We start from the raw sequence: 24,072 nt of genomic DNA on the forward strand, positions 1-24,072 counted from the left end.
AACATTTCTCACTAGATTAGTTAACATCAGCAGAAAGGCAAATAACTTGGACTTGTAGCAGTCAACTGGAAAAGGAAGATTGCTGGCAGAAAACAAAGTGGGTTACATCTGTATTTGCTGAACACAAAACATTTCTGATTTAATAGGTCAAGTCCTATTGTACAGCTCTGGAGGACTGACATGGAAAAGCTGCTAAGAGGTGAGTAGACCAAGGTTTCAAGGTGCTTTAGAAAATAGTCCCTGTCCATCAGGTTGACCCTCAGTCTGCTGAAATGAAAGCAGTTCAGAAAGGGCAGTTATGTAGGTGGAGAGGAATACCCAGGGGGCAGTGTATCAGTGACTCCCACCTCTGCCACCTTAATAACTTTGTGACTTTGGGAAAGTTACACTTTATCGTTTTTTAACTCTGACATCCCACAGGACAACTATAGCTTCCCAAAGTATTCCAGGAAGTCCAGTCATTTCATCTTACAACCATGGAAACAGGCTCAGGATAGCTAAATGATTTGTCCCTTTCTCTTCCAAAAGTAGATCAATAATCCTGAATCTTATGATTTTATATATATATATATAATATATATATTATGTATATGCATACACAAATATATAATTACATACATATAAAATACATACATAAATTGTGCATATAAAAATTATATATGTATTGACAATACACCAAAATTTAGAGGAAACTAATGGAATGCCTAATGAGACTTAGGTTGACAAAGAAAAATAGACAAAGGAAAGGACATAGCTAAACATTTATGTTAAGGCTAGAAAGAATAGCTGTGAACTTTTGATTTGAAAATAAATAAAGGCAGATCCTGAAGTTTAAAAGATACATTTAAAGCAAAAGAAATATTATTTAATGAAATAGGGAATAACTTGTGAAAGTAAGTAACCCAGAACAAAGAAGTTATATGGGTTGAAAAATCAAATAGATTTTTTTAAAGGTTTAGATAAATTCAATAGTTATAAAGAGATTTATTATGCAAAGTTAGGGATTTTGGGATTTCATCCTTTATTTTTTTAAAGCCTGATGTCACAACTGATAGCTACAGCCTCCCATAAAACATACCTAATAATGGCACTACCAGAATGTTGCATTAGGCAGATCTTGAGTCTAAGTCACTGTGGAAATTATTTATATCTTGTATAAAGTTACTGTTCCTGCCAAAAAATGCAGCTCATTCTTAACAACTAAATAGTTCCCTAGGAAATACTAGCTTAAAAAAATCTCTGCCCACACTTACCTTCCCGTTTGTTTAAAAAACTGTTCTTCAAAGTCCCTTAAGGCTTTCCGAAGTCTCTTCTTGTCAGCCCTAGTTTCTCGGAGATGGTCAAGAAGTACAGGCCTATATCAAGCAAAATATATATTTGCCATTACTGAGCTCTGGCATATTTGAGACATCATAAGAAGATTTATCCATTCAGCAAATCATATTATGATACAGAAGGGTTTTGCCTAAAAGAGTATCTTTTGAATAAATGGAGTACATGTAGAGCCTAATCACAGGGAAGCACATAAGCAGAGGATGAAACAATGTCAGAAGAGAAGAGAAAGGACAGACAGAAGGCAAGCCAATGGAGTCCATTATAAAATGTGACGGTAATGACCGTATGAATGGATGAGGGAGAAAGAGACATTTTGAAAGAATACTCATCAGTATTTGGTGATAGGCTAGACCTAAGAGGCACAAAAGGAAGAGAGTTTAAAGAAAATTCTACCCTTAATGTAGCGTATGGGGCAAATGGCAAAACCCTTGGGAACGAAAGAGACCTTATTCAAAATAAAGCTAGAATTCGACTGCAAATTCTACTCCTTCATTCTACTAAGACAAGAGAAAAGTCATGCACTTTTAGAGCAGGAATTTTTATCTAGGAAACTTGTGCATAGTTTCAGAACTTTGAACTCCCTGTTATATATTGACATTTTCTTAAAAAAACAAAAATTCCAAACACCCCCCAAAAGTTAAGAACAGCTGCTTAAGAACAACCAACCAACCAACAATAAATAAATCAAAGAAAGGAAAGAGAAGAGGGAGAGAAGAAGGGAAAAAAGAGAGGAAGGAAGATTGATTTTCTGCTTCCAAACAGGTTACTTCTCTGAGCTGAAACTGACTGAGGTACCAGCTGATTCTACAAGCACACTGAAATCCCAATTTACACCTTAGTCCTTAGTCCCACTCATATATTTTTTGGGATTCCATCCCTATCTTGAGGTGTACACTCACCGTTCTATAGTAATACATGTTAAAGGAAATCTCATAATCCGGCCTATGACACACAAACCAAAGAAGGTCTAATGATCCAGAGGAATGCCACCTACTGAATAATGATAATGATAACAACAATGATAATATTAATGAAAATACAAATAGCTCCTGAGGGGCCATTAGGAGCCTAAGGACAGCTCATTTACTTATGGCCAGGGGGATTCCCAGGCTGGAGAAACCATCTTATCTAAAGGAATAGATAGACTAGGATAAAGGTCCTGACAAATGTTGACACAGAGGGGATCCCTATTCCTTTTTGTCCAGCATTTTCAAAAGCCAGCTCTGCTTCACACAATGCCAGGAATTAGACTGATGCCAGACCCTGCTGAAAAGATGTACAACTGTAGGAAATTAGCATTTACGGCACCTTTAGGACTTTATTGGGAGGGCTGGTTCCTCATGGCTTTGTCTTCTTAATTCTCCAGTCAAGAGAACAACCAGATTATGCTTTTAGGCGACTGGTGGTTCACATTTTTTAGAGAATCTAATAGTTCTTGTGAATCCTGTGTGCACATATAAGGTATCCCAGACCAAAAGGAGCTGAAAAGAGACTCCATACTTAGGATTCACACCTGGGGCGCCTGGGTGGCACAGCGGTTAAGCGTCTGCCTTCAGCTCAGGGTGTGATTCCGGCGTTCTGGGATCGAGCCCCACATCAGGCTCTTCTGCTGTGAGCCTGCTTCCTCTCCCACTCCCCCTGCTTGTGTTCCCTCTCTCGCTGGCTGTCTCTATCTCTGTCAAATAAATAAATAAAATCTTTAAAAAAAAAAAAAAAAGGATTCACACTCACATAGTGGCCTCATGTAAATTGGACATGGATAGGGCTGGTTGCTTGATTTCTTTTTTTTCATCTGGCAGCAGGACCCTAACAGGCTCAGTCTCATTAGAGAAGGTGAGGTGGTCGCCAACAGGAAGGTGAGACGTTGGATCTGGCAAAGAAGGTTGCTGGCTTCCCTGTGGACAGTCTTCATCAGAGTCCTCTTCCTCCTGCTTATCACAAGCAGAGTTAAATAAAGTCACAAAATGCTAAGTGCCTCTTGAAGCAAAAACAGGAAGAGGAACCATAAATAGACACCATGAAAAGAGTAGATGTATCTACTGAAAAATCAGAAGGAAGCAACCAAGAGAAACTCTTCCTCAATTGCATCAACAATCTTGCAGGAGTTAATGAGCGAAGAGGCACCCATGCTGTGCTAAAATGCTCAGCAAGTTCATCTCTGCTGGGCCCAAGAAGGCATAGAATCTAAGATAAGGTCCAATTTGGGCTGCACTGCCTACTAGTTCCTCCCTTTCACTTAGACCTTCTGGGCCCCCAGCTTCATAACAGTTACATGGGTTAGGATGAGAGGGACTTCAGACATCCAGAGGGGTAAAAGAGGGACTTTTGCCATCCAGAAATATCCCGAATCAGGTGCAGGTGCCTGGGTGGACCACATTCAGATACAGAGGATATTGAGAAAATTGACAAATTCAGGGATGAGTTCTAGGAAGGCCCAAGCAAAACGGAGTTATTTCTTAACATGTTCTGCTAATGCTTATCACAACCAAAAGATTTTCTTGCAAGAAAATCTGAAAATTATAATCCATTTTAAATCATGATTCCTTAATGGAAAAATTTTAGAGATTATGACTCACTGTTGTCTTTGTCTTTAAAATTATGAAAGTATAAATGGAATCAAGTATACTTAAGTGTATATTTGTTAATATTTATTCCTTTTTATATTGATATCTTGAGCAAGTGACTGAATATTAATGGAGTAGGATTTGTGGTGCTTTTCTAGTTCTGTATTCCCATAAGTCATTCTTTATTAAAAATAGTCTAACTCAATTTCAGTAGCCATATTTTCTATTGAAAGAAATCTTATATCTTGCATAACGATGGTCAAATGGTACCAAAATCAAATGTTGCATTATATCAAGGAACATGTAGTCAATTTTCTTATTCAAGAAGAAAAATTAACACACAGAATAGAAAGGCTATTTGGTCTAGCTGTGTTGTAAATTAGATAATGCCACATTGAAATTCATCATTTGTTCAAGAAATGAAAGAAAATGTTAAAACTGGCTTAAAAAATTCAATTGTTATAAATTCCTCTTTCATAGTAATTTTAATTATCAGCCACTGTTAAGTATAATATTGGGCTTAACAGAGACTACATTTCTACTTTTTGAAATAACAACTGGCCTTGTTACACTGCGAAGAAGGCTTATTTATAATAAGCCGCCTCCCTACCTAAAACTATTCCAAGCACAAGTAATGGTTTCTAGTTAAAGCAAGCATCCTGACTTACAATTGTTGGAATAAGGGAAGGTGTTGACAAGATTTGCTTGATAATCCTGTATCGGTCATACAGAGGCTTTATGAGGTTCTTGTCTTGCTTAGCTACCTGAAAAACATGAAATTCATTATTCTTCCTTTCTTAGATGAGAATGAAAACATGTCAGTATTTTTTAGCAGGCAAAAAAACCCAATTTTGAAGTCTCAAAGTAGGAGATTAATAATACTATAATACAACAGTAATTAGAAAAAAAGTCATTTATGGGGCGCCTGAGTGGCACAGCGGTTAAGCGTCTGCCTTCGGCTCAGGGGGTGATCCCCGCGTTATGGGATCGAGCCCCACATCGGGCTCCTCTGCTATGAGCCTGCTTCTTCCTCTCCCACTCCTCCTGCTTGTGTTCCCTCTCTCGCTGGCTGTCTCTATCTCTGTCAAATAAATAAATAAATAAAATCTTTAAAAAAAAAAAAAAAAAAAAAAGTCATTTATAAGATACTATTTAAAGCGTATGTCAATTTTCTTCTAGGAAATGTTTCTTAAAGGATAGGTCCAAGTTTAGAAAGATGTTTAAAGCTTTCTGAAAGAATCCTAAGTATATAAATGGTCAGAAGCCTGTTATGTGCTTCTTCATTCTTTAAAAAACCAATATGTGATTGAGACCTATCAGTTTTTTTTCTGAAACACATATTTTATCTGGATTTTCATCATTATATTCACAAATACCAACCTTGTTTAGGTCTTCATCACAAGCTTGGAGTATGTACTAGCTTACTGGCTAGCTCTGACATAAACTATTTTGAATACAACAATTAACTTATTTGAATCCTCAATTTCTTACCTGTACAAGTAGGTTGGAATTACAAAGTTCCTTCCAGCTATAAAATGTCATAACCTCTTGGTCCAAGAATATATTCTCCTACTTCTCTGCCGTATGACCCATCCCTGAGCACTATTTTTTAACAGGTCACATTGTACATAAAAATTTAAATAGCTTCCTATTTATCTATCAATCCCTTACCTATCTACCCCACCATCACCTTTCCATCCAAAGTGATCAAAACTCTGCTTGCCTTGGTTTTGCTCCCTGCTGTGTATCCTACATTAATTTGTTACATATTTACTACACAAAATTTCCCTTTCACTCTGGTCAGATGGTTCTCACTCAGCAGGTAGCAGGAAGGGACAGTAGAAAATCACATAGCTTAATCACCAAGGTATCTTTTGTCAAAATGCAAATACCCAAATGTGCTATCTGATTCTCTGCCTTCCAGATCCCCCAGAGGGATCTTGAAGGAAAAGAACATGGCTTAAGTATATGTATTTTTTTAATTTCCTAGTTATTCACATGCTACCCTACCCACCAGTTGAGAACCATTCTGGCCCATATTTATCTTCCTTTACTCTGAACTTCTCTGTCTTATTATCTGGGCCTTGACTATCTTGTCTTTCAGTTTTGTCTGCCCAAATGAATTAGAAGTTTTTTTTTTTTTAAGATTTTATTTATTTATTTATTTTATTTATTTATGTGACAGCCAACGAGAGAGGGAACACAGCAGGGAGAGTGGGAGAGGAAGAGGCAGGCTCCCAGCGGAGGAGCCCGATGTGGGACTCGATCCCGGAACGCCAGGATCACGCCCTGAGCTGAAGGCAGACGCTTTAACGGCTGCGCTACCCAGGCGCCCCTAAAAGTTTTTTGAGAACAAAGATTGTATCACATATTTTTCAAAATTTTCACAGTACCCAACACATCCCCTTCCCTGCTATAAATTTATTAACCCAGGTTTATAAACAAAGACACCCTAATTTTATCAATCTTCATATAATTCCACAGGCTATAACCTAAGGCTCTTTAATTGTCAGTAGAAAGAAAGGCTTTTTCTAGAAGCCTTTTAAATATTATTGGTTAAGCCACCCCAAGAACCTTTCATTTACTGGCCCAATCATTCCTTAAATATTTTCTTAGTCATGATACATCTTACCACGAAAAAAAAAATCCTTTCATGTATCCCATGGGGTTTTAACAGATAATAAAGAAAAAAATCTCAATCCAAGTTCAGAAAACATTAACTGTTTTTTATTCAGTGTCTCATTATATTCCATAGACAGCACTTTAGAAAATGATGCATTTTAACCATTATTAGCATCTCTCTATGGCAGTTTTGGATTTTTGTGATTTTATTTATTTTTAGTATATTCTCTGGATTCTAGAAAAACTAAATTTAGTTCTAAAAGAAAAAAAGAGTGACCAAAAAGCAAGTTAGAATGATGACTGCTATTATAGAAAAGTATCTTTCACAGATGCCAGGTAAAAAATCAGCGTCCATGTACAATGTATGCACTCATCTTTCACTCTGACGAGTTCCTGATTTTACTCTTAGAATCATTATCAAAGCAATCCCCAAAGAGAGACATGAGGGTTTCAATGGCTGTAAGTAAAAAACAGTGTCAAAACTAATTCTATAAGTGCTCATCCTCAAATAGGAAGACAGGCTGCTTGAACAAGAAGGGGTAGTGATCAGACTATGTGCCAGGAGCTGTCCTCCACTCACAGACCTACAGAGAACAGCTATGGAAGGCCTGCAAAGTCAGTCTTCATTAAGGAAGATGAGTCAAGAGATAGACTGCTTGAAGTGGTACCTCAAATCTAAAGGGCCGACATATATTTGACTTGGCTATTCCTCAGCCATTTTCTGCTAAGAATCAGACAATTGTCCCCTCTATATTCAATGACTATTTCTGAAATGCATCCTCCCTGCCTCATTCTGCATATTGGTGGCTGTCCTTGGTATGTCAGATGTATCTAACTTATGATTTTTGTTATGTGAATGGAGGCAACAAAGACAATGTTGAGTAACCGGAAATAGGCAGAGAGAGATACCCAGAGCATGAATGGGCTGTGAGACTTAAAGATAAATAAAAGGAGATAAATACCAAAGATACTTAGCCTAACTTCCTTCTCCTCCATTTTTTATGGCACCAGAAAGAGTGGAACGAAAAGGAAGTTGAGCAAGAGGCAACCGTGCATGAAACAGTTTGATATGATTTGTTGACAATTTGACAACTTTGCCATAAAAAATTTCTAAGTCCCCTACCTAGTAGGTTATTTGAATCATCAACCTAATGGGTTATTTGGAAGAGCAACTCCCAAACAAGCTGGCAAGACACAATGCTGCTGAGCAGACAGCCCAAGTGTATTTCTTTCTGGGTCCTGGTCAGAAAGTTGTTTGGGAAAAAACTGCCATAGCTTCCATGCTTTTACCATCATGCTTGTTTTCCTTTCTTCCCATGGCATTAGCCCCCTGTATTCCCTCACAGTAAACCACAGAAATTTATTTAAAACTCATTTGAATCAGCCCCATAATTAAGATCTCTCCTAAAGAGGGAGGGAGTGAAGGGAATCAATTACTCTAGCTTTAGAGTCAAGTGTTGCCAAGCTTTTCCTGTGTCTGAGTCTCCGCAGCCCCTCCCAAGTGAGACGTATATATGCAACAAGTCTGACTTTTGAACTAACAAGTCAAACAATGTGAAAAATTAGTAATAAACATGATCATACAAAGCAACTGCTGAAGAGAATGGCTTGGTCAATATAAAAGATTTCTAAGCAGGGGATTGCAGGTTAGTATTGGCCTTGAAACCAGAGGACACGAGTTCAGAAAACCAGCTTTAAAACTCACCTATTTTTAACATGGAAAATTATGTAAGGTCTGAACGTTAGATTTTCAATATAGAGACTATAATGTTATATAAATACATTGTTTCAATAAGTTAGCATATGTAAATGTCCCTGGCAAAGAGTCAGGTGCACTAAATGTTTATTTAAGCTACAAACTAGTTGATTTCAGGTTACTATCAATGTTGTACATTACTTAAAAGGAACACCATGGTGCTATTAAATAAATTTTAAGAATAAAAGAATGTGGATCTATTTCTTTATACAAAAAGCTATCCAGAATATACAAACTGAAAAAAAGGGTTAATTATATAATGTGTTACTTTTAGTTTTAAAAGGGGACAAATTAAGAATGTATATTGATACTTTCTTGTATATGCTTTATATAGAAACTCAAAAAGTACACATAACACATTAGTAACAATAGTTACCTACTTGGGGATGGGAGACCTCAGAGCTAGAGCTAGCAGTTGAGATGGCAGAGTCTTTTGAATGTGCAGCTTTTTACATTTTTTTGAACTATGTGAGATAGTATTATCTATTAAGAAAATTACTTTTATTTTTTAAAAGGAGAAGTAGGCAAAAGAACTTGATGGGATCTCCCTTTTGATGCCCTTTACCTCTAAGTTTCCCTCTCTTCAATGTATAACAACCACTATATTTTCACTATATATACAATGTATAACAATCACTATATTTTCATTTGATTTTAAAAAATTAAATGATTTTTTTTTAAATCTGCTTTCCTCCTCCAAGATGCTGCAGTTAGTGAAGGGCCGGAAGAAGTAACTGCCATTACTCATCTAGTTGGTAATTTGTGCCATGCCCCTAACACCACCTACAGTTCCCAGAAAGGGCAATAAAATGGGTATAATGTGCCCTCACCAATTTGGGATTTTCAAAAGAAAAGGACATAAATAGGCACCACAATCAGACTCAGGGGATGATTCATTCACTTCCAGGGCTCAGTGGATACCCTGTGACCCAGAAGTGATTACTTCCAAAAATCACCCATTAATAGAAGAGGAGGAAAATTACTCTATAGCAGTATCTGAACTGACAAGGCAACGCTACAGGATTTATCAGCTTTAGCGTGGGCTCTGACCAAATACCAAATGCAAAAATTTCACAAAAGTCTCTCTAGAAAAGAAAAAATTCTTCATCTTGGAAGTTTTAATATTTAATGTATTTTCAGCAATAAAGCAAGGACCCCAGAAAAAATCATCTGCCAATTTGAGTTTAAAGAAATGGGACATATTCAGGTAATCTCAAACGCTAACAAGCTCACTGAGGAGCCAGGAGTAACACAGCTACTGTGGAAATTTGCAAACCTCCCTTGGCTTCTACTGTGATTTGGGGATTCTCCTAGAGGAACCACCTGATACTGACTATCCACTTTACGGTCTGCTATATTAAACTTCCCAGGGAATAGTCCTGCAGCTTTAGATATGCAGAGCTGCGTGTTCCACTACGGATGCTTTCTATTTAAAGGGCCTCCCTCCAGCCTACTGCAGAGATATCTGAAGGGGCTTCTGACATTTATGAAACAACTCAACAGATACTTCCTTTAAAATAATACAATTAAATTGCCATTTAAGCAAAGATAACTTACAAAGAACTCAAATATGCTGCTTTGATCTTTAGACTCCCGTGTGCATGTGCCTAAATTTGACTTACATGCCTCAGAAGGATCACCAACCATCTGCATTTTCCCAGGATGAAAGCGTTTGAAATTTTCAGCATCCAGGAAAATCCAAGGAAACCAGGGATGGTTGGTCACACTCTTGCTCAAAGATCTTAAATACATTCAAAACAGACCTCTTAAGTTTCCAGTCCCATCCCCAATCTGTTCCTCCCGTAGTATTCCCCATCTTGGTAAATGGACCCATCATCATCTTGGATTCTTCTTTCCTTCACTCCCTACTGTCCAATGACTCATCATATCCTTTTGATTCTACATCCAAAATATACTTTGAATAGGTCTATCTCTGTCCATCTCCAAGGCTATCATGCTAGTCCAAACCACCCATTTCATCTTCCCCTTTCCGCTCTTTCCCCCTATCATTTATTCTTCACACAGCAATCAGAAAGATCTTTTCGATGTAAATCACATCACGTCACTTTCCCATTTTCAACAACTCAACAGCTTTCCAATAACTTCTACTACCCTAAAAGGTATGGTGTCAGAACCCCCAGTCTTTCTGATAGATCATGCTATCCTGTGCTCTAGCCCTCAGACCCAAGAATGCCAAGTACATGCAAGCTCTCCCTTCAAGGTTTTCATATTTGCAGTTCCATCTGCCTAAAATGCTTTTCGGTGCTCTCTTGGCCAGCAAATTCTTCTTAATGAGGAATTTAATATGTCACCTATTGGCCTTCCTAATCACCCTATATAAAGTAGAAACCATACCCATTATTTTCTACAATAGTATCTGTTTAATTCTTTGCACACTATTTATCAAAATCTTTATAATTTGATTTCTTGAACGGTTTGTTACTGTGTCCCAGTTCCCAGAAGAACATGAGCTTTGTGAGGGCAGCAACCTCCATAGCTTCTCTATCATATTATATCCAGGATGTATCATATTTCACAACACATAATAGGCACTCAAATATCTTTGCAAATGAATGATTGCACACAATAATTATGTAAGTAGGTATTGTCTGTATTTTATGGATGATGAAGTTGAATCTCAGCAAATTAGTTCCCTTGCTAAGTGTACATGGATAGAAAGTGGCTTGGTGAAGCACTGAGTCCTGATCTAAGTCTACCATACCAGTCCTAACTCATCCCTCACTGCAGTAATCAAGTGGAACATACAATTAGGACTTAGGTATTGACCAAGCTTCTCTTATAGATGTGGCTAAGGTAACTAGAAAATACAAGAAAGACCATCAGAAGTGCTGAAAGATGGAAAACCATAGGTGTTCCTGTGTGTGTGTGTGTGTGTGTGTGTGTGTGTGTGTGTGTGTCTCACTTATGCACTGGCTACCACAAAAATCTAAAATCTTTGGTGGGGAGGGAATGGGTTGGTCAAGTTAGATGAAAAACTATTCACTTTTCACAACACATAATTGATTATTTTTAAGTCTAAACATATTTCATTAAACACACACACACACACACACACACACACACACACACACACACACACAAAACAGAGGTGGCCAAAGGCCCATTTCTGCTTGTAGATCACAAGTCTCCATGTAAAGGAGAAGTCCAGGGGCTTATGGTGAGCCTTTTGGGATTTGATATATGTTGCCACCTTATGATTAAGACCAGACAATGTGCAATATAACAGGTGAAGGCAGCATTCTCCTCAAGAACACTAGATTTCAAAGTTAAATATGCGTTTGTTCATCCATCTGTCCGTTCACTCAGCAAACATTTATTCAATACCCACTATGCGCAGACACAGTAGGATCGCGAGCTACAGACAGCTCTTCTACTCAAGAGGTCTAGAGTGTAAAATGAGAAACAGAAAATGTCATACAGCATAGTTAGATCTATGATAGGGAAGTTACAACTCTTATTCAAGAAATTAAAGGCAACCATACCACTTGCAGAGTTGAGACAAGAAAGGACTACAAGGCAGGTTCCCTGGCTAAGTGAAATGTAAACATAGATGTACAGGATGAGAAGGAATTAACCAGGTAAATACTAATTGCTTTCATTATCTTCTTTGTAAAATATGATAAATATTTTCTTCAAGCTCTAGGCTCATATAGCCAAATGTCTAATTGACAACTCAACCTGAATGTCTCAGAGATTTCAAAACTAAGATGTCTGAAGAGTTCAGCTTTAGGCCTCTTATTAACTAACACGTTTCAAAAAAAGCCTACCTCTTTACTCCTACTATACAAGATACTAAACCATTTTCCTTACTATGCATACCTCATCCCAGCTTCTTTATTTTTTTAAATAAAACATATGGTAAAATGGGATTGTGATACTAATCTTGGGTTAATTTGTTAGCCTATTGGGGGAACTGGGGGAGAAGAAGATATGATATACCCTAATATCTTTGCCATTTGCTTCCCACCAACATGCAATACTATAACTTCCAGAATAACATTCTGGAATTAAGTGGCAACACCCATAGGTCATGGCCAATAAGCTTCCTAAGAACTCAGCTGACTGAAATTTCAGAGCCAGTCTCCTAAAGATGTTTATGTGGTGCCAGGTGCTCTTATAAATTTGTCAAAACCATGATCTCACTGACACTGCATTGAGTGTTAGGGCCTATGAGGATATGGTGAGGTACCTTAGAGTCCTCCTGAGCAGAAAGCTGCTCTCTCTTCTCCCTCAGGCACGTCGGCACAGCATCTGGAGTCTCCTCTCCAGAGGAGCATGGCTCAGGGCCCACAGCTTCTGGCTTCCCATTCTCTCTGGGGACTGCGGGTTGCTCACAGGACAGGTTTCTAGGTGGGCCTTTGGGAACACTCCCTTGTTCTTCTGAGAGCTTCAGCTTCAGTTCTAAGAGAAATGCCATGAGTTACCACGAACAAGGAGGATTCACTGGGCTTAAGTGTAGAGAGCCTTTAAGAAATTCCCACCACGGATGTGAAGTCAGTGGAAATGGATGGTGTTGCTGATGGCTTTCCATGGGGCAAGGGCAGCCCTAGTAACCAGAACCAATAGCACAATCTCCCAATCAGATAGAAACAAAGGGCTCTAGAGGCTGGAATCTCATGGAAATGGGGTAACTCATGTGTAGGAGGAATTCAGTGGTTTAAATTTCAGAGGATGAGTTCTAGAGGAAGACCAGTGGTACTTCCCCAAAGATTTTATCTGTTACCAACCATAACACCTGGAATTCTACATTCAAAGGTTCATTTATTTAAATTGGGAAGTTCTGTGCCATTAAGAGCCCCTGGGTTAATAAAAGCAAGCCCTTCTGTAAGACATTACACATGTAGATATCTGAGGAATCACAGGAGGTATGGGAAAGGAGAGATGGGAATGCCAGCCCCAACTTGACAGATTTCACAATTTGGTCTAATGTTATCTTTCAAAATCCAGGAATCACCATTATTTCAGTGTGGTTTTATATAAGCCTACATAATTAAAAATAAAAAAGCCACCTGGGACATGTCAGGGAATTACTTTTCAGAATATGCTAAGAGACTGATAATGTCAATGTGGCCATTTGTATCGATTTCTCAATTACATAGATCGTTTTCTTTGTTTGATGTTTGTTTTTTAGTTAGACTCTGGTGTGGTGTTTAAACACTGCATATTTTATAAACCTGCGACATCATTACAGTTTAATACCACTGAATTAATATTTCCTGCCAGTTCCTTATCGCCACCCTTTTAGAAATTTGGAAAAAATTCCCTCATCTTTAAGTATCGAAATAAGAATGTGGAGAGAGGAAGAAAATACATTTTTATTGGTAAATACCATAGTACTTTTAAATGAATTTTAGAGTTAATTAATACTTATATCACCATCTCCAGAGAAACACAGAAAGAAGAACACTGATTAGGAGGTAGGAGAACGGAGTTCTACACTTAACTCACTACCTCCCAACTATGTAACTTGTTCCTATCTTTGGACATAAAGGTCCTCATTTGTGCAATGGGGCACGCAGAGAAAATGATTGCTCAGGCCTTCTTCTAACATCCAAGAATCTAGTAACCCAAGGGAGTTAATACTCCATATGTTGAAATGTTCCTGGCACTGAAGTGAATCATTCCAGAATGATTCTGTAGAATCATGTAGTTCCTCAGTCTCTTTATAAGGAGAATTATTAGATGGGGCCAAAGAATGAAGGGGACCCAGGACACTTTATTTCAAAATGGAGCCTCCAATCTAGGTGAAAGACAAGGTTAAAGAGGGCACAGGTGGAAAAGAATAAAAAAATGCCGGGGAGCACATTATCAATATTTTAACTGCTTCCTTTCTGGGAAAAGAGATCCTTGACCGGCCCTTACCTTTGAGTTGTTTACGACCTTTAGCCAAATCATTCATCCATTTCAGGACTTCAGGATTAGAAGTCTTGTCACCATGTGAAGGCTACAAGGGAGGGGAAAGTGTGGGTAGAAGGAAGGTAGGGAGGGAGGAAAACAAAAAGAAAAAGAGAAAAAGAAAAATTTTAAACAGCCAAGACACACAAAGGTAGTTCAGAGACATAAACCTGGGAGAGAAATTCAGGTGTGACAACTCCAGTTGATAGAGTTCCTTCTGAAAAACAGAGCAAACATTCTTGACCTCCTCCACATTTTCGTCCTTGCCATGGGCATTGTTTCTAAACGTGCCTAGTCACTCAGCACTTTTCACATAGGCCTAATCATGCCAGTGTCCCCTTCAGTCTAACCCTCAGTCTCCCTGTAGGCCACCCACACCCCACACTTGTTTGCCAGGCCTTTCTTCATATCAGTGTGGATGGCTGCACTAATATAAACCAGTGCTTGCTCCCTAGCATGTGCTCACACACATGGTTTATGACCACAACCTGTGTGGGTTATAGGGACAAACTGGAAGATTTAGCTCTTATCAGTCATTTCCACAAATGTGGAGAAAGGAGACCCCAGGATCTCTAAAACTTGACAACAGTCTGAGAAGTCAGTACTTCAGGGGGATACCCATATTTCTAATCATCTCACTGTTTATAGACTCAATATCCTACTGGACTAACACTAACGTAAAACAGAGTCTCATGTGTGTGACCTTGGGCAAATTATTCAGCCTCAGTTCCATCTACCAGATGAGGGTTATCACAGCATCTCCCTCATTGGGTTGCTGTAAGGGGCAAATTAGTTGAGGTACATAAAACAGTGAAAGCATTTGCTGGCGTAGGTTCTACACTATAGGTGTGTTAGCTAGAATTACAAGTGTTATTATTATTACTGGCAGTGGTGATAGTAGTAGTGTTACTACCAGACTTTCACAGGAATTCTTCCTATGTCTTCACCAACAAACATATATGTAGGGGTATGTACATCTTACCAAGTAGTTAATAGAACTTGGATGTGGCAATAAGAATATATTTTTTATTTTGGGACATGACTCTGTTAAAACAAATCATTCACTTTGACTTCTGGATTTTTTCTCAGAGCATAAAAGTGTATTTTCTACAGAAAAGAGAAGCAAGGAAAGAAGGATGTCCAAACACACTTAACCTCTACCCCCAAACATCAGTAAGATCTTTCTTAAATAAATCAAGGCCACCCTGTTAACTTCAATGCAGGCTCAAGAAGATTAATTGTTACTCTGAATTGAGTATATACAAGGACTATTATATAGGAATGTTCAAGATACCCTGATCATAATTATTATATAGCCAGAAATGTGTACATTGATAGTGACTAAATCTAAGGGCTCTGCCACATGTTTTTTAAGGATCAGCTAAGTCCATGTAACATTAGCAAGTTGTTGGTGAGAGAAAGGTATCAAGAGAGAAATGTGTCCCTCCTAGGTTCAAAGGGAGAAAAACAGTGCTGGTGTGACATGGTCATCAAATGTACCTGGGATTAGGGGTGCCTGGGTGGCTCAGTTCATTGGGCATCTAACTCTTGATTTTGGCTCAGGTCATAATCTCATGGTCCTGAAATCAAGACCAGAATCGGACTTCACCCTCAGCATGGGATTCTCCCTCTCCCTCTATCTCTGAACCCCCCCTCTGGCTCACACACATGTACTTTCTCTAATTAAAAAAAAATGTACATGGGATTAAATATGTTAATTGTGAAACATAAGGCATGGTTCTGTCAGTTCTAGAGTTATGTAAAAACTATACTTTTAAAGTCAAGATGGAAAAGAAGATTGAAGGAAAACAAAGTGGTTTTTTCCTAGAGGAGCTCAGATGGGATAGCATGGATGGTTTCCATGAGCGAAGCCCTGGTTTCAGTACCATGGACAGTGACACAAGGCCCACCTGCAAACAGCTTAGCCTGGTCCTACCCATGATGTGCTAGGATGGTGCACTGTGCCACTTCCCTGATACATAGTGTAGTGTGCTGGCTTTGGGTAACAGTCTGGTTATATGGACAGTCAATATTTTACTTTTGGTTTCTCAAAATCCTCACAGAATTCTCCACTCTGATCTGAAGACACATCCTGTTCATCTGGAACACATCTTTCTCACTGGATATGCTCTATACAGTTACCATCTTTTTAAATAATGTTAAGAACAACAACAAAAACCTAAGACGCTACACCAAGGACCACCAAAGCAATCAGCTTTCACTACTGCAAATAGGACTTAGGAAAAACTTAAGGCTGATTTTTTTCTGACAAAATATTTTAAAGCCTGAAATCATTTTCTGAAATGAATTTTTTATTTCCCTACTCCCAGGGGAGCTTTCAAAAGAGGTTAAATCAAGCTCACAAGGAAGGCAGCTTTCAAATCACATGGAAAGTTTTCATGTACAAACTGTGGCTCTTCAAGCCTTTTAACTTCTACACTGAAATATTCCAGTTTAATAGACCCCAAGAGGATATAAACCCAGAAATTACAGACTCAGAATGATAAAGTAGCAAGTACAAAGTCACAAAGTATTTTGTTCAATGCAAATTAAACGGGACCTCCAAGGCACATGACCAAGAATATCACTGGACTAGATTAGTGGTCTGTCAAAGACAGTTCAAAAGACATTTTAGAAAGAATTCTGGATTAGGAATGAGAAGAGCTGAGTTGTTTTGGCTAGGTCAATTCTTCACTGTGTCATCCTGGGGAAGTCATTTTCCTTCTCTGAGCCTCAGTTCCTTCAATGGTCAAATGAGAAATAAGACTGACTGATCCCTTCTAATTTCAATATTCTCTAATTTCACAAATAGTGGACATCTGGCTGAAACAGCTTTTTCTAACTCCATGAGTGTAACGATAGATAAATGTAAAATTAATTGTAGGGAATAAACACGGTTTTGGATAGGAATGTAAAATGGTCACATTCAGCAGAGGGAAAGATGCATGTTGTACTAGGACATCAGGCTAGTGCAGAGGCCCAGCTCAGACTGAAACGCTAGCTGTGGGTGCTATTAATTCCACAATCAGCTTGCCAGGAAGGTAATCGTTACACACACCAACCAATTAAAGTCCATTAACATGTCAAACCTCTAACCACAGCCTGGCACCCTGGCAGGAAGGGTGAAGGGAAGCCCCGTTCCCTAAAACATGGAAGGTTCTGGTTATACCAGAGACTTTTATACACACTGAGACAGGGGTGACCATGCGGCCTTCCTCTACTGCTCCCAAATTCATCCATCTGCATTTGTGAATGTTTAAGTGTGTTGTGTGGGCATGTGTGTGTACCAGCTCAAAAACTTCTCTAGACAAGGGCAGGAGGTGCCAGAAGAAATTCTTTCCCAAAATAGGCAGTCTGCTAGGTGGTTGTTATAGGTGAGAGAAGTAATCCAGGGTCTGTGGCTGCAGGTAGAAAAAAATCAGGAAAGAACTAATGTGTACAATTTTTCTTCATTTTTGGACAAGGCGGAGGCTGTCATAGAATTATCTGGTCAAATATCACTCAAATAGATTAAAAAGTTAATAATATCTAGGACCACTTACTTCCTTTGTGCCTAACACTATAATAAGCATTATATATACACTCCCTCATTTAATACTCACAAACTTAAGAAATCACTACAAATATAACCTTCACTATGCAGACAGATAAACTGAGACTCAGAAAGATTAAGTAACAAGTCCAAAGTCACAAAGTTCCTAACTAGCTGTGCCGCATTCAAATCCAGATCAGCCAGATTTAAGGATGGCCAGGTAATAAGTATTAACAGGCCCTGGGAATGAAGCCCCTAGTGGTTACTCTACTATTTCCAGTGTGAGGATATGACAGAACCAAAAACATTCCAGCAGCAAACAGAGAAAATCAACTTCTCTCAAGATATCTAGAACCTTCAAAAATGTGGACACTAACAAATTGTACTTCTATTCCTCCACTGTAAAACCCACTCATCTTTCATCTACCACCCCCAGTCTGAGCTGATAGAACACAACTACCTGAAGAAAGTTACAAGTCTTTTCTGGGCCTCAGTTGCCTTATCTGTAAAATAAAGTCCTGTACTTGTTATGTGTAGAGTGCCTTCTTGGTCTAAAGAAGTAAAAGACAGTAAGCAGCTGTCACTGCCTGACTTCGAGGAAGACAAGAACCTTCAACACCCTGACTACAGTTGTCTCAAATGGCAGTCTTTTTTTTTTATGTTGTGCAAAGCTAAAAACAAAAACAAAAACACTCCTGATACCCCTCTTTTAGTGAATTCGAAGCCACTGTGGGAAAAAGGATAGGAAGAATGGGAGAGTGGAATATCACCCATTCCCACCTCCCTCCCCAGATCTTACCCCACTCACAGGGATGTGCTGATTGCCTCTGTACCAAGTGTTTAGTGAGCCTTTAAATATTTCAAGATGTATGAGACATTATTCTCTGTTCTCTTTTATTCTGATAACAAGCTGTCTGGGCTCTCTGCCAAAGACCCAATATCTTTGTGCAATCCTGCATGAATATGATTTTTGTCTATGCCATGGTCACCATGAAGGAAAATAAACAAAACTAGCATTGGCCATAAGGACACTTACCTCTCTATTGTTTCTCATGTCATAAAAGAAAAGATTCATCATTACAACACTGCAGCACCAGCATGAAGACTGATGTCTGACTGGAAAGGATGGCTTGGGGTTTGTCGTTATGAGTGACCTGAACAGATGTCATTTGAAGGGTCCTTATCTATCAACCAGAGGTACTCCTATGTCAAAGAAGACTTTCTCTCTTTCCTCATTCTGTTCTCAGTTAGAGATTCTGACCTTTGGGTCCTTAATAGGTTCTTATAAAACTGCAAATAGTAAAGGGTTAAAGAAAAAATAAGATCAAATTTTAAAACCTTTCCAAATTTCAGTCCTAGAAACAGTGACAGTAGTGCTCCCCAGGGGGAGAGGGGGAAAAAAAAGAGTATCAATAATCAAATCAGTTTGGAAACAAGAGTTATAATCCATTACTAGGAAATATCTTATCAGAGTCAAAGTACAGCCTGTGAGAATAGGACAGATCCAGGAAGGAAACTCAATTTATGATGGGTCCTGGGTTGGCAAATGGAAACAGCTGTCCCCTGGCACATAGGAGTGATTGAAAAGGAAGGACAGAAAAGCCCACATGCTTCTGACACAATCCACTCTTATTTCAAACCATAGGGCCCTTACCCGGTATTTCTTTTCTTGTTCGAATTTTTCTTCAAATTTCCGAATTTTTCGCTTGAGGCTCTGGATGTGCTTGGTGAGCTGGTTAATGGTCTGTGGCTCCTTGCCATCACCACAGCTGCACCGTGAAGAACTTCGGGGCCTGTAACAATTTCAGGGAGGGACAGAATCATCAAAACCCATGGTTTTCCCACAAACATGGCTGCTGGTCTACAAACGAAGCTTCCTGGATTTTCAGAAAGGGCAGTCTGTTATTTGATGTGTCTACATAGTGGCATCTGCTTATTAATAGAGACCACCAATCACAGAATTCCATTATGGGAAAATGCTACCAGGGACTTTAGTATATAAACGTCAGAATATTAGTCCAGGAAATGCATTTCCTAAAGCTTGGAGGAAGCCAATTTAAGACCAAAAGGAGACATCCTGCTGTGGGGTCATCCCTGACAGGTTGCAGGAGACCCACCTAGGGACATTTTAAGGAAGATATATTGACATAACAGAGCTTTTGCGAATCCGATAAGAGGAATGGACCCCTCCTCCAGAAAATTCATTCGTCCTCTCGCATGGCGTATACTTTATAAGAGCAAGAACCCACTAACTCCCTCAAGTCCATCAATAGACAGCCTGTGGGCTCAGGTTTGGATAAATTCATTAATGACTTCAGAAGTTACCGAGGAGAAACTAGGGATTCCCTGTACATATTTTCAGTCGAGGCACACTCATTTTAGCTATGCATCAAAATTATTTGTAGAATTAAAAAAGAAGTGCATAGTTCCACACTTTCTGGGTGGAGGGCAGCCATGGTAAGCTACCATTTTTCTAGAATCTAAGAAGCAATTGTGGTGTACAACTCCCAAGCACTGCCACAAGCCATCCCTGGAGGCCACTGTTGGGCATGGAAAGAAGATTAAGCTCACCAAGAAGGGTATTCCTGATATCTGCATATTCTTACATACGACTCTGATCATTTCACCAAAAAAGTTCAAACATGCAAGCCATGGGGTATCCTGCACCCCCTAACCATTTCCTCCTGAGACAGCAAGAACCTAAACAGCATTCCCAACTAGAAAGTAGAGATGGTTGCCATTCATTGCTCAGGTCTCGCAGTTGCATTTGGTAAGCACTTTTGCACTATTTCAGACATGTACTCCATTGTAGGCTATGAATGTAGTATTTGAAATGAAGGTGATAGCGAAACAACATTTTCTTACATCATAAACTGCTGAGTGCTGGGTGGAGAAGGGGCCGATTCAGGGTCTAAGTTGAATCTCTGGCTTTGGCTGAAGATGGAGCATCGTGGTGACAGCAGTGGGTTGTCACCATCAGTGATGTGACACAGCAGCCTGCTAGTCCCAACAGACTGGAGGTCTTCTGGTGCACTGTCTGCTTCATTCTGCCCATCTTTGTGGACTGGTGCAGGGTCTGAAGAAACAAGATAAGTCATCAAGACCTAGAAGTGACAGAGGCCTTGAGACTGTCATGTTCCTAAGTAAAGATCATAAACATTCATTATACTGTCTTGCCTCTTTGTCATTTCTTCCTTCTGGGGATATGAAAGGCTTTCAAACTACCGTCATGTTTGTTCTCTGAGAACCTGGGCAGAAAATATTAAAGCCTCCACCACCAACAACAAAAATGGAAACACAAATCATTTAGGTCTGAAATATAAAACCAGCATAGCCCCAAGCTACAAAAACCCTCTATTTCATATTATTTGTATATATTGAGGGGTGTATTGCAAAATGTTACAGTGAAAAAAGGAAACAATAAATGGGGCTGAAGCGGAAGAGGACAGACTATGAGGAAGAGAAGGAACAGTAGAAATGCCAGTGAAGGCAGGGAGAGTAAAGGACAGAGGGAGCGAAGGTCATGGGTAGAAAATCATTCAGCAGTGATTAAAAATGACGGAGAACTCTGCTTATCAACATGGAATGATGTTCAGAATATACTAAATGAAAACCACAGGTTTCAAAACAAAACAGTAATGATTCCATTTTGTGTAAAAAGCACACATTTATGTGTCCAAATAAATGTACCAAAAGATCAAAGAAGCTACTTAGCAACTACAAAACAGGGAAGAATTAGAGTGATTCTGTTTCTTTTTCAAATATTTATGTAACATTTTATTTTTGACAAAAATAAAAAAAAACAAGAACAAAACGTGCTCCAAACCCTCTCCCCAGCTAGGCTGCTAGGTCTGTGCGGGAATTCTATGATCATTCCCCCTCTAAATGAGCTCATTAGCTTCCCACCCCAGGGTCAGTCCAGAAGGTGGGAACACCTGTGCTATGGAGATGGGAGCAGGGAAGTGAGGAATATCAGGACATGGCCTGAGTGGCCAGGATGAGAATCTCTACATCAAGAGGTTCTGGACAGTTATTCAAGCAGCAGTCAAAACAAACTCCTTCTCAATTTTGCCCAGCAAACACTCAGGACAACTCAAGGCTTTCTCTTACGCCTACCCCAAATAAAGAAGAAAACAAATGTTTTCTGGGTGAATAAGCAGAGTCTGAAAACCCTGCAATCCACTTTTCCAAAATAAACATTTATCAAAATTTGGTACCGAATGACTCTTAATCAGGTTAGAATGGTTCATGTTCTCCAGAGCTTGAAATGCAATTTGCTTTGTGTAACATCAAAGGTCTGATCCCTTGGGTGTTTTCAACTGGCTTCCTCGCTGTTGAGTTGCAGACCGGGAGCCAGGGTAATGCCTCCTGTTGTGCCTCTGAAACTCACTGACAGCATTCTAGCAATGGCTAAGGACAGTCAGAAATGCATGAGATGAGGTCTGGGGAAGAGGTGGGGCCTGATGAACACCAGTGCCCAGGCCTGCAAGCAAGGTGTGCTCCTGTGTCTGACAACTCACCACAGGCAACACCCTTGCTAAGAATAATTTACCCAGAAAACACAGTTTGGCAGGAGCCCTAAGGAGTAACAGGAATAAGAGTTACTAATCAATAAATCACAACATATGCTAACAATCACTTTCAAAACCCACCAGGAGGTGTACGGGTTCCTTATCAAATCCTTTTCTTCAACCACTAGGCCCCCAGAAGAAATGCATTTTATTCATATTACCTGTCTCTGAGCAGAATCTATTGGTAATCATGATGGGGAAGAAAAGAATCTTTAGTAAGCACCTGGGACCAGTGCATTTTTGTTAAAATGGGAAAGGTCTGAGGCCTTCAGGCCTTCAGCTCAACTGTGGCCCTAGGGTCAAAACTAACATGAGTCTCTTGCTGTTTTTAAAGCCAAAATGGAGGCACTTGGGCTCTTAGCCACATGACTGAAGTGGAGGGAAGAAGAGGGGCAGTAGGGTACAATACGCTCCTGTGATGCTGGACAGCGGCAGCAAGGCACAACTCCCAGTCAGCCATGCAGTCACAAGGGCAGCGACCAACACGCTTAAAACCGTTCTCCATACAGCCGTTCTGTTTTCCCCTTTCAGTACAGTATTCAATAAGTTACACGAGATATTCAATATTTTATTATAAAATAAGCTTTGGGGGCGCCTGGGTGGCACAGCGGTTAAGCATCTGCCTTCGGCTCAGGGCGTGATCCCAGCGTTATGGGATCGAGCCCCACATCAGGCTCTTCTGCTATGAGCCTGCTTCTTCCTCTCCCACTCCCCCTGCTTGTGTTCCCTCTCTCGCTGGCTGTCTCTATCTCTGTCGAATAAATAAATAAATAAAATCTTTAAAAAAAAATAAGCTTTGTGCTAGATAATTTTGCCCAACTGTAGGCTCATTTAAGTGTTCTGAGCACCTTTGAGGTAAGCTAGGCTAAGCTAGGATGATTAGTAGGCTAGGTGGATTCAACGCATTTTGGACTTACAATATTTTCAACGTACAGTGGGTTATCTGGATGTAACCCCATTGTAAGTCAAGGAAGATCTATATCTGTGGGTAGATACAGATATATAGAGCAGAAGAGCACATATTTTATATAAATTAATATATTTACTATGGATTTTAGATAGATTTCAACCTGTAGTTTTTTTTTATTTCAGCTTCATCTTAAAATATGATGACCAAGAAATAATGAATTTGATGTGCTGTTTTTTTTTTTTACTGATACACATTAAAATAAATTCCTATTAAAACTAACAGTGTTTGCCCATGCACCTTTGTCTAGCATCATGGTGAAACATGAGATAAGGCATAGAAGTTGCTAAACACAGTAACCATGAGAACCATCATTTTAATAATTATTATCATCCAAATAAGGAATTAAATATTATGCTGTACTATGAACACCAACTATACGCTCAGAGTCCCTACGGGGTTAATACAGGAAATGAGAACCAACATATTGTCCCTCCTACCAGTTATTTATAAATAAGAATAATCATATGTGATATTTCTGAGGTGACTCACTATGTCCTCAACTTGTAAGAGTTTTTGCACATATTTAATCTTCATAACAACCACATGAGGCCGATAGTAGAAAGATCTCCATTCTAAATTCAGTATGGAAGGAGATATAAACTATGCTAGCACCAGGGAAGGTCTGACCAGTGCCCGTGATAGAAGACTCCACATCTCTGACCCTAGGAGCCAAAGAGTGTTTCTGGCAGCCCACTCACTGAGCAGTAGGGAACAGAGAAGAGAATTATCATCAGAGTGTGAAGGCCAAGAGACCACTTCTGATCTTGCTGCACCCCCAGATAGAAACAGATGTTGTATTACAGCTG

At 39.3% G+C, this 24,072-nt stretch overlaps 1 protein-coding gene across 6 annotated transcripts in view; it reads right to left on the reverse strand.

The window, feature by feature from the left end:
- FAM13C (family with sequence similarity 13 member C) overlaps positions 1-24,072 on the reverse strand; it is a 136,728-nt gene that overhangs the window by 3,360 nt on the left and 109,296 nt on the right. For 3 of the 6 annotated variants that reach the window (XM_034662536.1, XM_011216922.3, XM_019793015.2), the window contains 7 exons: positions 20,591-20,801; positions 19,380-19,518; positions 14,161-14,242; positions 12,488-12,699; positions 4,568-4,663; positions 3,067-3,266; positions 1,254-1,355 (listed from right to left, as the gene is read on the reverse strand). In XM_034662536.1, coding sequence (XP_034518427.1) covers positions 1,254-1,355; positions 3,067-3,266; positions 4,568-4,663; positions 12,488-12,699; positions 14,161-14,242; positions 19,380-19,518; positions 20,591-20,801 — 1,042 coding nt within the window. Of the gene's footprint in view, positions 1-1,249; positions 1,356-3,066; positions 3,267-4,567; positions 4,664-12,487; positions 12,700-14,160; positions 14,243-19,379; positions 19,519-20,590; positions 20,802-24,072 lie in introns of those variants that run through there. The other 3 variants (XM_011216918.3, XM_034662538.1, XM_034662537.1) reach the window with 3 other exon arrangements.

The sequence above is a fragment of the Ailuropoda melanoleuca genome, chromosome 6, assembly GCF_002007445.2.
Source record: "Ailuropoda melanoleuca isolate Jingjing chromosome 6, ASM200744v2, whole genome shotgun sequence".
Taxonomy (NCBI): domain Eukaryota; kingdom Metazoa; phylum Chordata; class Mammalia; order Carnivora; family Ursidae; genus Ailuropoda; species Ailuropoda melanoleuca.